This window comes from Vipera ursinii, assembly GCF_947247035.1.
Source record: "Vipera ursinii genome assembly, chromosome: 1".
Classification (NCBI taxonomy): Eukaryota; Metazoa; Chordata; class Lepidosauria; order Squamata; family Viperidae; genus Vipera; species Vipera ursinii.
The window spans coordinates 66,868,801-66,884,219 of record NC_139512.1 but is presented as its reverse complement, the minus strand read 5'-3'; the positions used below and the strand labels follow the sequence as shown (position 1 = coordinate 66,884,219).

The 15,419-nt window shown below is 40.8% G+C and overlaps 1 protein-coding gene across 1 annotated transcript in view; it reads left to right on the top strand.

The window, feature by feature from the left end:
- RPAP1 (RNA polymerase II associated protein 1) overlaps positions 1-15,419 on the top strand; it is a 61,637-nt gene that overhangs the window by 32,866 nt on the left and 13,352 nt on the right. The window contains exons 15-20 of the mRNA XM_083365836.1: positions 767-924; positions 2,031-2,210; positions 8,068-8,269; positions 10,638-10,747; positions 11,307-11,502; positions 13,481-13,630. Coding sequence (XP_083221962.1) covers positions 767-924; positions 2,031-2,210; positions 8,068-8,269; positions 10,638-10,747; positions 11,307-11,502; positions 13,481-13,630 — 996 coding nt within the window. The remainder of the gene's footprint in view (positions 1-766; positions 925-2,030; positions 2,211-8,067; positions 8,270-10,637; positions 10,748-11,306; positions 11,503-13,480; positions 13,631-15,419) is intronic.

Sequence of the window (15,419 nt, the reverse complement as noted above, 5' to 3'; positions counted from 1 at the left end):
AGCATGAAAGAAAGGCATTAGCGTAGGGGGTCTTGTAGCAAGCAGGGACAATGTTTAATATATAAAGGAAGAATATTTGTTTTTAATGCACGTATTCCCATGGAAAAGCCTTCTGCTAGACCATAAATTCATCTGGTCTCCCATTCACATGGAGAAAACTAATAACCATAATAGGAAGACAGTAGTTCTTTGGCTTGTCCACCAGTAACCAATATTTAGGAGCATTTTATTTCACTTTGTATGGTTCCATTTAGTTTTGTCTATGGAGATTCTCAGTCATCCATGTCATAAGTTGTCCCAATGATACTTTTTCACAAGGCAACTGAAAGTGAAAGTCGAGTTGTCTTGTGAAAAAGTATCTTTGGGTTCCATTTAGTTGTCGTGCCTAATAGGGATTCACAGATCTGACCTCCATGAATATATCTGATTCTCTTTAAAGCCACTAAGTAAGATAACAGCATTATTATTTGACCCATTTATTTGAACAAGCTGGCCTGGCCTGATGGGGGATGCTAGGGTTTTAAATGGGTTTTTATATTGTTATTGTTTTATTTGGGCGATTATTTAATTCTTTTTTAATTTTTGTATTTTCTATTTATATGTGCCCTGTTCACCGCCCTGAGTCCCTCGGGAGAAGGGCGGTATACAAATTTAATAATAAATAAATAAAATTATTATATTCTGCTTGATATCAGTATGAACTCTCTTCTCTCGGTATCCCATTATACGTCCTAAATCTTACTTAACATTTGGTTGTTATTTACAGCTAAACCATTTTGAGATGAAGAGTCGGCTGAGCCGGTTTATAGCTGAAGATCCCAAAGACCTTTCTCTAAGGAGTCAGGAAGCCATAAATATAAGCACAGAAGCATTCCGCCTGTGGGCTGTGCTCACTGGTTATGGTCAAGCATGTGATCTCTATCGGTACGGTTTTGACTGGGTGTTTGCACTTCAAATTTCACTTCCAAGAATATCAAAGCTTCTGAGTTATTTGGAAGTTTTTCTTGCCTTTCTCAGATGTCCTTGGCTCATTTATTATTTCTCTTCTCACGTAAGTGCCACAATAGATGGAAATTGGCCTTAGCAGATACGTGATGGAGTAGCTTGGATAAACTACAGCTGTAATTTAGTTCAAAAATGCAAGTTTCTCTTCTAGAAGTTAAGGTATTACATATTGTACATAAAAATCATAACTCAGTGGCATCTAATGTATCAAACATGGTTTGTTTATCTGTATATTCTTCTAAACAAAGGCTGAATAAACCAGAATAAGCAAAACAGACGTCAGTCCATTAAGGATATAAAAAAACTGGCAGGAGAGGAGTTGCTTATTAAATTACAGGGAAGTTTCCTCTTTGATTATATTCTTTGCTAGAGGTATTTTATGTATCAATGCTACTTTTTAGGATGGTTTTAGCAAGATCCACATTTGAACTTTGGAAACTGGATGTTAGTTATTAGGAGGGAAGTGTCAGTGCTTCCTCCTGTTTTCCCAGGCTGATCTCCAACCAAGTGGATAAAAGATAAAATGGAATAAGAGATAACTGATGCAAAATCCAGTATTGATCTGTATGGAAAGATCTGAACTCCAAATAAGTAATTAATTTTGTTTTAAATTGCAACCAACTAGGAATGATACACTTGTTTGGAATCATAATTGATCTCTTAAAATGTTAATATTTTCTGTTTCTCTTCTTCCTCCTCCCTATTGGAAGTTTTCTGACCGTTCTGGCGTCTCAAATCCAAAATAACGTCCTTTCAAGCTCAAAATAGGAATCCTTTAATTTTGGAAGACTTATAGAACAATATTAGACCACTTCTGGAACAGCTGCTTTATATGATCTGAAGAGAAACCAGAGCATAGAACAGCTGTTTTGAACTCAAAATGGAATGTTAAATTCAAAATATTTTGCACATTGCTATAATTGACTTGTAACTTGATTTTGACTTCAGTGAGGTTTTTTTTTAAAAAAATTTTTTTAACTGTGCTAACGTGTTTCTGTGGCATCTCATTTTATTGCAATTTACAGAGATCTTTATCCCGTGTTAATGAGGATAGTTTCATCCCTATCTCAATTGACCAGCAGTTTTCAAGAAAATAACACCTTGATTGAACTTTCTATCCAGCGAGCTGCAGCTGTGGTGACTTTGCTTACTCAAGTGACTCAGACAGCTAGCTGCCAAACGGAACTGCAAGCCCAGCTTAGCAGGTATAGTCATTTTGTCCTGCTAGCGGTTTATCTTTCTGTTTCCCTACAAAGAATCTTCTGCAGCATTTCTCTGAATATCCAGAAGCAAAATATTCTTATAGTGGTTTTGTGTTGAAAAAATGGCTTGTATTATATTTTGTAAACATAATAATAGCAATAATAATAATATACTGATAAAAGAAGATGAAACCCAGTTTAGTCTAGCAGTTAGGGTGCTGGACTAGGATTATAGGGAACAGGGAAACATGATTTTAGTCTTGCTTTAGAGTACAGAAATTAACAGGCTGGGCCAGTTATTGTGTCTCAGTCCTAGAAAAAAATAAGTGAAAAGCCACTTCATTTCCATGTCCCAGAGGTGCTTTGTCAAAAAGCAACTGGACTTGTTTTTCCTTGAAGATGTTTCGCTTCTCATACAAAAAGCTTCTTCAGTTGTTCTTCACTTCTTGGGTAAGAAGTGAAACATCTTCAAGGAAAAACAAGTCCAGTTGCCTTTTGAAAAAGCAACTTTGGGACAGCCATGACCTGGATGACTCAGAATCTCCATAGATAATTCATTTCCATGTTGCCTAGAAAACTGCTTGGATTTGTCCATGCAGTCATCACGTTTGACTTGGAAAAAGATAAAGTGAGAGAAAATGGATCAAACAAACATCAAAGACATGATAAACAAAGAATTTGGCAGATCAAACAATTTCTCAGAAAAAAAGAAAAAAGGTGGGACAAGTCTATTTTTTTCATCATGGAACTCAAGATGGTGAATGTATTATTTTTCTAATGGCACTTGGAGGTTGACCAGATTTGGATCTGCTTACATTCACTGAGGAGAATGTTGCCTTATGTTATTTCACAGCATTCTCTCAAATCTCTTGTTCTTCTTCCATTAAAATTACCTCTTTCCACTGCTTCCCTTCCACTAAAATTCTCTGTCACTAGTTGCAGATGCTGTAAGAACATAAATATTTTGGGTCAAACTCATTCCCTCTGGTCTAACTTTCCAAGAATGAACGACTGAACGCTAAGAAACTCAGAAGCAGGCGGGGTTGGGAAGAGATGAAGGGAATTTGGGGGTGTTTCCCCAGCATGTAGTGCTTGTCAAACTGTGTTTGTAAACATTTGGAAATGGACCACTTCTTTTTTTGGAAGTCTTAACTTGTAATGTTTATTTGGCAAACTACAATGAAAATAATTGAGGAGACCAAATCTTGCTGAGAGGCATCTGAACAAGAAAGAAAGAGAGAATGCAATTTATTTGCTTTTATTTTTCCTTGATTTTGGAAAGCTTTCTTTCTGAGTATCAACTTGACGGTACTGCTTTTAAGAATTCAGAGTTGCCTTCCTTGTCAGAGTTTAAATTTTTGTTACATGTTACATGTAAATCTTAACTTTTCTATACATTCTTCTTTATCCTTCGTGCTCTGAATCTTTTTAATCTGTTTACTGGAGATAGTGATTTTTTTATTGTAATAAAGATAAAATTATATCACGGGTTGACATTGTGCATTGTGATTAGTACTTTAAAAAAAACTTACATTATCAGTTCTGCTGCACAGTTGCCCTTTAAATAGGACTGTTAGCTGTCTTTTTTTTTTGCTTTGTTCCTTTATTTTGTATATTTTCCTTTCTGTTAATTTCCTCACTTCCCTTTAGGGTGAGTACAAGTAAATTTTAATAATTTACTGAATAATTGATAAGTTTTCCCCAGGGTTTCATTACTGTGGCCACTAAATGTCAATGTTTACGTTTGCTGTAGAAATTGAGGTTGACAGTGAAGCTGATTGAAAAGCTAATCAGCTGAGAGAGTAAATACCCAGCTGACTGAAGAGCAATTAGACCATGTAAATGAAAGAAAGCATAATCACATGGGAAGTTATAAATACTCAGCTTAGTGAAGGATCTATTGAAACAACATGGCTTGGACAAGTGTGAGGATGTTTTCAAATACAGTAAATAAAAAGGAATTGCCAAGGGATTCGGATAATATTGTACGATAAGATATTGTAAGAATACCAGTTTCCATCATTTGCTAGAGGTTATTAATTAATGTGTCCAGCAGCCGGATAAAATGCTATTGCAAAATGAGCATGTTCCTGGGTTAATTTGTAACTTTTTTGTGACATCTGATGATTTGTTCCACACCAGAGTTCCCCAACCCCAGGGTTGTGGCCCACTACTGGGCTGTGGCCTATTTGGAACTGGGCTGCATGAGTTGCGTGTGCATGTGTGTGTGTACCAGCCCACTGCTTGTCAAGTTGAGCTGCAGGTGGGGCCCAGTTCCCCTCCCCCCCAGCTGGGTCACCAAGCCCAAAGATTGGGGACCACTGTTCTACACGAACAACCAAGTGATAACTGCATGGGTTGAAGCAGTAAAAGCATTCATTTCTATGTTGAGTCATATAAGTTTAACCATGGTGGTTTATCAACCATTATGGCTGTACTCAACATTTTAAGTTGCAAATCCATGGATCCATGCAAATCCATGGAAATTACAGACCTATCAGCCTGACCTCAATACCTGGGAAGATTCTGGAAAAGATAAACAACGAATCAGCAAGCACCCAGAGACAAACAAAGTCATTACTAAAAGCCAACATGGGTTTGTCAAAAACAGATCATGCCAGACAAATCATATTGCATTCTTTGACCAAGTGACAAAATTAGTGGATCAGAGGAATGCTGTGGATATAATTTACTTGGACTTCAGTAAGGCATTTAATAAAGTAGCTCACAATCTTCTACTTGATAAGATAGAAAAATGCGGGTTAGACAGAATCACCACCAGATGGATTTGTAGCTGGGTGACCGGCCATACTCAGTGTGTGGTCCTCAATGGAACCGCATCTACATGGAGGAAAGTATGTAGTGGGGTGCCCCAGGGCTCTGTTCTGGGTCTAGTGCTCTTCAACATCTTCATCGATGATTTGGATGAAGGGATAAATGGGGAACTCATCAAATTTGCAGACGACACCAAGCTGGCAGGAATAGCCAACACTCCAGAAGACAGGCTTAAGATACAGGAGGATCTGGACAGACTTGAACACTGGGCGCTATCTAACAAAATGAAATTCAGTGGTGAAAAAAGTTAGGTTCTACATTTAGGCAAGAAAAACCAAATGTACAGGTATAGTATAGGGGTTACCTTGCTCAATAGTAGTAACTGTGAGCAGGATCTCAGAGTCCTAGTGGACAATCACTTCAATATGAGCCAGCAGTATGTGGCAGCTGCCAAAAAAGCCAACACAGTGCTAGGCTGCATTAACAGAGGGATAGAATCAAGATCACGTGAAGTATTAATACCACTTTACAATGCCTTGGTAAGGCCACATTTGGAATACTGCATCCAGTTTTGGTCACCACGATGTAAAAAAGATGTTGAGACTCTAGAAAGAGTACAGAGAAGAGCAACAAAGATGATTAGGGGACTGGAGACTAAAACATATAAGGAACGGCTGCTGGAATTGAGTATGTCTAGTTTAATGAAGAGAAGGATGAGGGAGGGGGGAACATGATAGCAGTGTTCCAATATCTCAGGGGCTACCACAAAGAAGAGGGAGCCAAGCTATTCTCCAAAGCTCACGAAGGCAGGACAAGAAGCAATGGATGGAAACTAATCAAGGAGAGAAGCAACCTAGAACTAAGGAGAAACCTCCTGACAGTTAGAACAATTAATCAGTGGAACAACCTGCCTCCAGAAGCTGTGAATGTTCCAACACTGAAAGTTTTTAAGAAGAGACTGGAGAGCCATTTGTTTGAAATGGTATAGGGTTTCCTGCCTGAGCAGGGGGTTGGACTAGATGATCTCCAAGGTCCCTTCCAACTTTTTTATTATTATTATTATCCTTGTTTACAAGTACAGTGGCTGCTTTCACAGATCACACTAATCCAAGCCATGCAAATAGAATAATGTATGAAAGCAGTTGCTGATTTATGAATCATTTCTGCGTCATCTCTGAAAGCCTGTTGATGTAATCGGTTCAAACCAATAGGCTTATTTTCATGGCCTTTCACCTTTCCCAGTTTTTATTTTACTCTGTTCTATTTTTTATGATTCTTATTCTGTGAACCCTGAACATTTTACCTAATTGCAGTAAAAAAAACATAGATGCTTATCAATTGATGGATATTAAAGTTGCACTATAGTGTATTTATGTTTGTTTTAAACTTACAAATAATAATAGTTGAGTACAGGACATACTAAGTTTACACTAAATTATTTTTTTAAAATGCTATCTGCAAGAAAGCTAAATAATACAGAAAGTAGAAAAGAAAAAATATTTTAAATTTACACCCAACTTTATAAATACTGAGTAAAAAGTAAGAAAGTTTCCAGATGTGAACAGCATTTTGAATCATGTATCCGAAATCTGGAATTTATCAAGCAAGAAATACAGCAAAAAGATTATTTTAATTTTTATGGAGTCTGTGATATATATTACTTTGATTTCAGGTTTTTCCTTTGAACTGGCTATTGATGAAAGAGAAAGACTGATCATTATTACTATGTGTGATCAAGATGCAATGCTATATTTTAAAATGTTTGCTATAATCCTGGTAATACATTTCTGTACTTTTTTCTTTTCCTTTTTTTAAAAAAAACATATTGCTGTGATACACACAAAAAGAAAAAAACCCTCTTTTTTTCTCAACTCAAACCTACACCTCCAAATGTACAAAAAGGATACTCCCCTCCCCACGTACATAGTATATATTACAATAGATCTATATGAGGAATTCCATTTTTCAATAATGGCAGAATTCTACTGAGCATTATATTTCCTTTATATTAATAAGAGCTATCATGGGATGCTTCTGTGTGTCCAGGAAATAAGACAATTCAAAGTGCAAATAGCATCCAAGTTTGTCCTTTTTCTTTTTAATTCACATTTCTGAGAAACCCAGTGAAAGAAGTGTTAATTTCAGCCGAGCTTTGATTTATAGTTTAGAGACAGTTTATATAGTTTATATTCCATTGGGGGTGTGATGGCTGAGCAGTTAACTTGTCAGCTGGAAGGTTGACAGTACGGATTTGAGACACGAGTGCTGCGCAGTGGGGAGAGTTCCTGTGACTTGCCCCAGCTCCTCCCCCCCCCAGCATTTCGAAAGCGTGCAAATGTGACTAGATAAATAGGTACCACTTTGGTGGGAAAATAACAGCATTCTGTGGGCCTCAGCGTATAGTCATGCTGGCCATAATGACCGCGGAAATGTCTTCGGACAACACTGGTTCCCTCAGTTAAGAAATGTGGATGAGCCAGACATGACTGGACAGGGGAAACCTTTTATCTTCATTTTTACATTCCATTATCAGCGGTTTCTCCTTCCTCCATCCCCTCAGGCTTCATTGATAGCACAGTCTGCTATAACTTTTCTTACCCATTCTTGACAGCTCTAATACTGTACATGTATATGTGTGTGGATTGTGATACAGGCTTAACACATGTGCACCTTCTATTTTAAACTCCACTGCTTTCCTAATTCTAGGGTTTATAGAGATTAGTGACAGTTTCCCACCTACCCATCCTTTTATTTCTGGATGCTTATGATTTGCTGCATTTCCTTCTGACAGGTAGATCCGTCTTAGAAAATAAGATTTTCTGATTTTCCTTTTGACAGCCCAACCCTGCCCTCTGTTAGTTTTATTTATTTATTTATTTATTTATTTTTGGGACTTATATGCCGCCCTATCTCCCGAAGGACTCAGGGCGGCTAACAACAATAAAAACAACAATACAAAAGTTAAGAGAAATTAAATAATTCAGGAACTGGAGTGGTAGCAAAGGCTGGTTTCTAAGATAGACTTAATTAACCATTAGCAATTCCCATGTTATTGTCTTTATTTCATATTTGTGTTATGTTACAGGAGAAGCCCAGAAGAGGGTGATCAAATTCCGCCACCACCCATCACCTGGAGTCAAGTGGCAGGTTTTAGGCCCGTTATTGAAACTAACATGAAGAATTGCCTTAAGGAGATAACCCACGTGGAGAGATGGCAAGCACTGCAATCTCTTACTACGGCCTATGTCATCTATATGGGGATGTATTACAGAAACTGTAGTCAACAGGTAACAGTTCAGGAGATGAAGTTCTGTGTCTGCAGTTACCTTTTGTTCCATGATTCTCCTTCCATCTGATGCAACAGCTTGGCTAAAATAACAAAGGAATAGCAGCGGGCAAAGTTTAGGCTTGATAAAATCTGCTGTTTATTTTGTTTCTTAATTTTACTTTTATGCTGCTCATTCTATTGCTCATTCTAGGCAACTAACAATACATGATTTAACCCCTTCCCACCACCAAATGAATGAAACCCCCAAATCTGTATGCCAGGCTGGCATGCTACAGACCTCAGCTGCATATTAGAAAATGTGTCCTGTGCTTCTAAGGTCCTTTGAATCTTGCAGGGGTGGGGCACGGAAATAGTTAATTCTAGGGGGTCTGGTCAGATGGGTAGATGAATGCCAGAAGAAGCAGTCTCTCTCAGATAACCAGGACAGAGCCATGCAGGACTCAAAGGTGAGAACAAACGGCAGTCGGTAGAGCTCCCAAAGCAAAGGGGCCACCCAAGTATATTGGGGTCCATCTGCCATTGCCTCCAGATGTTCTTCAAGGATAAGGTAAAGGTAAAGGTTCCCCTGCACATACGTGCTAGTTGTTTCCAACTCTAGGGGCCGGTGCTCATCTCCATTTCAAAGCTGAAGAGCCAGCGCTTGTCCGAGGATGTCTCCGTGGTCATGTGGCCGGCATGACTAGATGCCAAAGGCACACGGAACGCTGTCACCTTCCCACCGTAGTGGTCCCTATTTTTCTACTTGCATTTTTATGTGCTTTCGAACTGCTAGGTTGGCAGAAGCTGGGACGAGTAACAGGCGCTCACTCTGTTACGCGGCACTCGGGATTTGACCCGCCAAACTGCCGACCCTCTGATCGACAAGCTCAGCGTCCTAACCCACTGAGCCACCGCGTCCCTCTTCTTCAAGGATAGCCCCATGTAAAGTATGTGGAGTGCTGGTTAGATAGCAGTAATCTAATCAGAATATGAGTAGGGCATGACTGATCACACATGGAGCCTCCTCAGCCCCAAACAGTGCTATAGGTGTACCAGATATTACTCTGTAAAAGCTCAAGCAGAAGCTGTGATTTTTGGAGAATTCCCAAATTGCAGACTGAATAGAGATCTGAAAATTGCTTGGAAAACTAGATCAGATGTGAAACGGTGCTTTTGCCCATTTAAAACTCAGGGTGAAAGTTATCTTTTAGTCCAAGCTCAATGCGGGAATTTGTAACAAACTAGAACTAATCTGTCTCTTCAGTGTCAAATGGATCCCCCACCCTTTCCCTCTTCTACAGATCTCTCAGGAAAACCCTATCTGTCTTTTCTCAGGAACATGTGATCTAGCTTGCAGGTTCCTTCGCTGGCTGGAAATTCAGAAATTTGTACAGGTGGACCTTGACTTATAACAGTTCATTTAGTGACTGTTCGAAGTTACAACGGCCTTGGACGACCATTTTTCACACTTACAACCTTTGCAGCTTCCCCTGGTCACATGATCAAAATTCAGATGCTTGGCAACTGATCCATATTTATGACAGTTGCAGTGTCCTGGGGATCATGTGATTACCTTTTGTAACCTTCTGTCAAGCAAATTCAATGGGGAAGCCAGATTCACTTAACCGCTGTGTTACTACCTTAACACCTGCAGTGTGCGGGTTTTTCGCACCCGGCGGGCTCCTCATGAACTTGCCAATAAATGAGGACAGGTCTCTCTGAGTGTTCTCGGGATGTGGGCACAGACCAAAGTCCTAAGCTCTCTTTTATTGGAAACATAGGTTACAAAGTCAGCAAGTTAACATAGGTTACAAAGTTACAACACAAGCAACAAGCAGTTAAATGGTTACATTTTAGTTATTGCCCTATATGGAAGCTCATTGTTCTTGCCTACGTGTTCCAACGGATTATCCCGTCTGCACGGAGCAGGAGTAATGATTCACAAGACCCTGAAACTTATCTTTGCCTAAGCCAGACCTGAGCCATTTTATAAGCCTTATTTTTGTCATATCTCTACAGCAGTGTTTCACTTAATTGTGGTAAGAAAGGTCGTAAAATGGGGCAAAATTCACTAAGCAAATGTCTCACATAGCAACAGAAATTTTGAGCTCCATTGTGGTAGTAAGTCGAGGACTACCTATTCCCGCTATACACCAGGCTGTTGAAGGGTGATTTAGAGTAACTTTGGAGCAGGCCTCACGGACTTTCAGATTTTCAATTAGTATCAGTCTGTGTAGCTCTGTGGGCATTTAAGTGAAACCTGCCCTCTTCTTAAAACATCCAGTCACAAACGTGTTTGGAAACATTATCCATGCAGAGAAAAGTATTCATTATATTACCGTGAAGAAAACCTCATAATGATTTCTTTCCTCCCATTTTCTCCATAGCCAGTAATAAACCCGGTTGATTGCTTAGAAGAAGTGGAACACCTGACAGCCCAAGTGCTGTTGCCTCTCCTCGGTCAGCCAGCCATGCAGGCCCTTTGGGAAATGCTCAGGTGAACTCTTCTTGGATTACAGACATCACAAGGTCTTGTGACTGCAGGAAAAAAACATACACAATTAGGATAAAGCTCTGCATTCCCTTTCCTTGAATGCAAATCCTATTGAGTTGCAGCTTAAATTTACACTCATTCCTGCCTTTATGTACAACTACACGTTACCTCATTGAGGGTGGTTTATTGAAGGCTTAACTAATTTGTACCCTGTTGAGTATTAATTTTAATTCCAAGCAAGTTTTTATAATAGATGAGTTGTAGTATTTGGAAAACAATAGGATGGGGAAATTTGCTGATTACACAGATTTCCTTTTTAAAGCAGAGTGATTATTATTATTATTATTATTATTATTATTATTATTTTCTCAGTAAAACCAATTTGTGGGACAGAATAGATAAATTGCTACTGCCCGGATGGATTTCTCTGTTCTGTTGTTCCTTACTGTCAACCATGGTGACTGGAGACTTGTACTCCAAAAAACCTAGATAACACTAAGTTGTCTATTTATTAGGGTACATCATAATTCTCATTTCTTCTTCTCCCTTTTTTTCTATGCAGACCATGCTCTGCTTTATGCAACCCTCCATCCTATTCCCCAGGACCAGAATCTGTTCCCAGCATTGTTTTTCTGAACTGCAGAAGAAACAAGACTTCAGCGAGTTTAGCAGGCTCCAAATCACCATTTCCCTTTCTTACTGCTTTTCTTGTCCTTGTGAACAGTATCCTCCATGTACATAAAGGGCTGGTTAACCAAGTAAGTACTGACATTTTTAATGATGCATAGGCATATATATTATTATTTAGATCAAAGACCAATGTTCATCTGAATATTTATGAGATATATGTATGTATGTATGTATGTCTTGGCGTATTAGGGTCTTTTCCTATGTAAGATTGAGGGTGTCTTGGCGACGTTTTGCCGAGGTCCCACTTGTCATCTTCAGGCTGGTGTCTTTGGCTTCATGCTTGTGTGAGCAAAGCGTGATCGGAGCTGTCATCTCTATAAATATTGGTGGGGGTGTGTGGGGTGCTGGCTTTGTTGCTGTAAGCGGGTTGGTTGGCTGTGTTGTTACATGTTGATTGGTTGATGGGGTTATTGTTTGTGGATTAGTCGGCTGTTTTGTAACATCCTGTGTGGCTGAGGTGTTGGCTGTGTGCCCATTAGTCTTTTGTGTTGTAACAACCTGTGTGCCCATTATCCATTATCCAGGTTGTTACAACACAAAAGACTAATGGGCACACAGCCAACACCTCAGCCACACAGGATGTTTCAAAACAGCCGACTAATCCACAAACAATAACCCCATCAACCAATCAACATGTAACAACACAGCCAACCAACCCGCTTACAGCAACAAAGCCAGCACCCCCCACCCCCCCACCAATATTTATAGAGAGACGGCAGCTCCGATCACGCTTTGCTCGCACAAGCACGAAGCTGAAGACACCAGGCTGAAGATGATGAGTGGGACCTTGTCGAAACGTCGCCAAGACACCCTCAATCTTACACGAGAAAAGACCCGAATACGCCAAGACCTACATACCTGTACCCGTGAAAACTGGGATAAGATAAAATCGAGCTTTCGTTGGCCAATTGCCAACGTCATCAGGATAGAATTTCTGGAGAGGCGGAACCACATTTATATCACTGGCGCTTTTGCGCTGTACTCATGGAATGCGTCACAGGTCTATTTGCCTCCATCGGCCATATTGTCTCGAACTGCTTTGCACTCGTTCTCATGGAGTGCGATTGCCTCTGAGTGCTCGCTGTCGGGGGGGAATCGCTGCCTGTTCCTCTGGTCGCGATCGACGCCCTCGTCATTGCGCATGTCCTCATGCCAAACGTCCTTGGGGATTGCTCCTCCGCCTTTTTGCTTATTGTGATGCTATATTGTTGTGTAACCATGCAATCCAGTGTTCGCGTTGTCTGTGCCGTTCTACTTCCCAACTCCTAAGGGCTTGATATGCAGGGAGCATGTGTGTGTGTGTGTGTGTGTGTGTGTGTGTGTGTGTGTATACACACACACACATATGTATATATAAAATACATAAATATTCAGATGAACATTGGTCTCTGATCTAAGATAATAATGCTGTACTACTCAGTTGTCAGTCTTGATTTTAGTCCTTGTCATCCACTGCCATTAAAGGTAAGGGAATTGTCTTTGTCTTCTTCAACTCAAAAAAACAAGACATTAATATTTGTCAGGTGTGTATAAACTATTTCCCATTTTTCTCTTACGGGGTTCACACTAAAGATCAATGGCCGATGGTTGAACATTTACATTCTATATGCAAAGGCTACTGATTTAGTTAAGCTTTTTCCTGCAGCTACACTGAGTGGACTTAGGCTTTTTGAAGAGTCCATATTCATAAATTCAAGATAAACCTTGATGTCCCTAATGTACTGGTGTTTTAGAAGGAAATATATCAATAATTGATTTGTTTGGGTTCAGGTATCTTCAGATGAATTTTAGTAAAGCAAGCCAAGGACAAATCAAAGCTTTGTTATTAAATGTATGTAAGGAACAAATATACAAAATACATAATTTGTTTCTAGAAAGCCATTATAAACAGTCCCAGAATTAAAAGAAATTGCTCTGTATTACCTGAGCTGGTGGATGTACGAATGCCATTTCTGTATGGCCGAAGGGACTAACTTGAGAAGTATAGTGCTCCCAGTTCAGGTATTTGATAGTCATCTCAAATATATATCTTGTTGTTTTGTCCAGTATGTTTCTATTTTAGAGATGAAGAGTCTGAAGGACTACCTGCTTCAATGTTGCATGACTGATCGTCTTTCTTTAACACCTTCCTCCACTTGGCTATTGCATCATGAATACCATTTACAGTATGGTGTGCTTTCACTTGCTCAGAAAATTGTAAGTTCTTTGCATCAACCATCATTTTGGATTGCCTATGACCATTTGTTATGTATTTAAAAATCTTTGGTATGTTTTACTTTAAATCATTAGCTTACCAGTTTCTAGACATGTTTTGGATGACATCCTTAAGCTTCTATTTCCCTGGGGTCTTAGATGAATTCATCTATAGATTTAGATTTAGATTTTATTAGATTTATATACCGCCCTTTCCCGAGGGACTTTACAGGGCATTTTAAAATCACATCAATATAAAATACAAAGTTAAAAGAGAATTAAAAGATTAAATTATCCCTGAAAATAAAACCCCAGTTAAAATTCTCAGCCTGGGTCAGAGAGCTCAAAGAGCCAAGTCTTCAGGTCCTGGCGGAATGTAGGTCAGGGGCAGTCCTGAGTTCCACGGGCAACTGGTTCCAGAGGGTAGGCGCACCCACAGAAAAGGCCCTCTCCCTGGGTGTTATCCGGCGGCAATCTTTTACCGGCGGCACCGTGAGAAGACCCTCCCTCTGCGAGCGCACTGGACGAAGGGAACTTGATGCTGGCAGCAGGTGTTCCCTCAAATATCCCGGACCCAAGCCATTTAGGGCTTTATAGGTCATCACCAGCACTTTGAATCTCACCCAGAAGGCAACTGGAAGCCAATGCAGCTCACGGAGTAGAGGTGTTACATGGGAGTATCGGGAAACCCCCATCACAACTCGCGCGGCCGCATTCTGCACCAGCTGAAGCCTCTGAGTGGTCCTCAAGGGCAGCCCCATGTAGAGAGCATTGCAGTAGTCTAAACAGGAGGTCACGAGTGCATGAGTGACTGCGTAGGGCATCTCGGTCCAGGTAGGGTCGCAACTGGCGCACCAGGCGAACCTGAGCAAAAGCCCCCCTGGTCACGGCTCCTATGTGGTCTTCAAAATTGAGCCGGGAGTCAAGGAGGACACCCAAGTTGTGAGCCCTATCAACGGGGGGTAACACCTCACCCCCCATTGTTAAAGGTGGAATGGTCTGGTTGACCTGAGATGCCGATATGCACAGCCATTCAGTCTTGGCAGGATTGAGACGAAGCCTGTTTCTCCCCATCCAGACCTGGACTGCCTCCAGGCAACGGGATATCACGGCGAGGGCATCGCTGCGTTGGTTCGGGGTGGAAAGAAAAAGTTGGGTATCATCAGCTTACTGATGATACCCCACCCCGAAACCACGAATGATCTCACCCAGCGGCTTCATGTAGATGTTGAACAGGAGGGGCGAGAGAACCAACCCTTGAGGAACTCCACAAACAAGAGGCCTTGGGGTGGATCTCTGCCCTCCTGTCAACACCGACTGTGAGCGGCCCAGGAGATAGGAGAACCACCGTAAAATGGTGCCTCCCACTCCCAACCCCCTGAGACGCCGCAGTAGGATACCATGGTCGATGGTATCAAAAGCCGCTGAGAGATCTAATAAGACTAGGACAGAGGAACAACCCCTGTCCCGAGCCCACCAGAGATCATTCACCAGCGCGACCAATGCCGTCTCCGTGCTGTGTCCGGGCCTGAAACCCGATTGGTACGAGTCCAGATAATCAGTTTCCTCCAGGAACAGAGGAAGCTGATGCGCCACCACACTCTCAACAACCTTCGCCAAAAAGCGAAGGTTGGAGACTGGACGATAATTATTTAAAACAGCCGGGTCCAGGGCAGGTTTTTTGAGGAGGGGTCTCACCACCGCTTCCTTCAAGGCGGCGGGGAAGACACCCTCCTTCAAAGAAGCAGTTATTACTGCCTGGAACCAGCCTCGTGTCTCCTCCCGAGCCGCA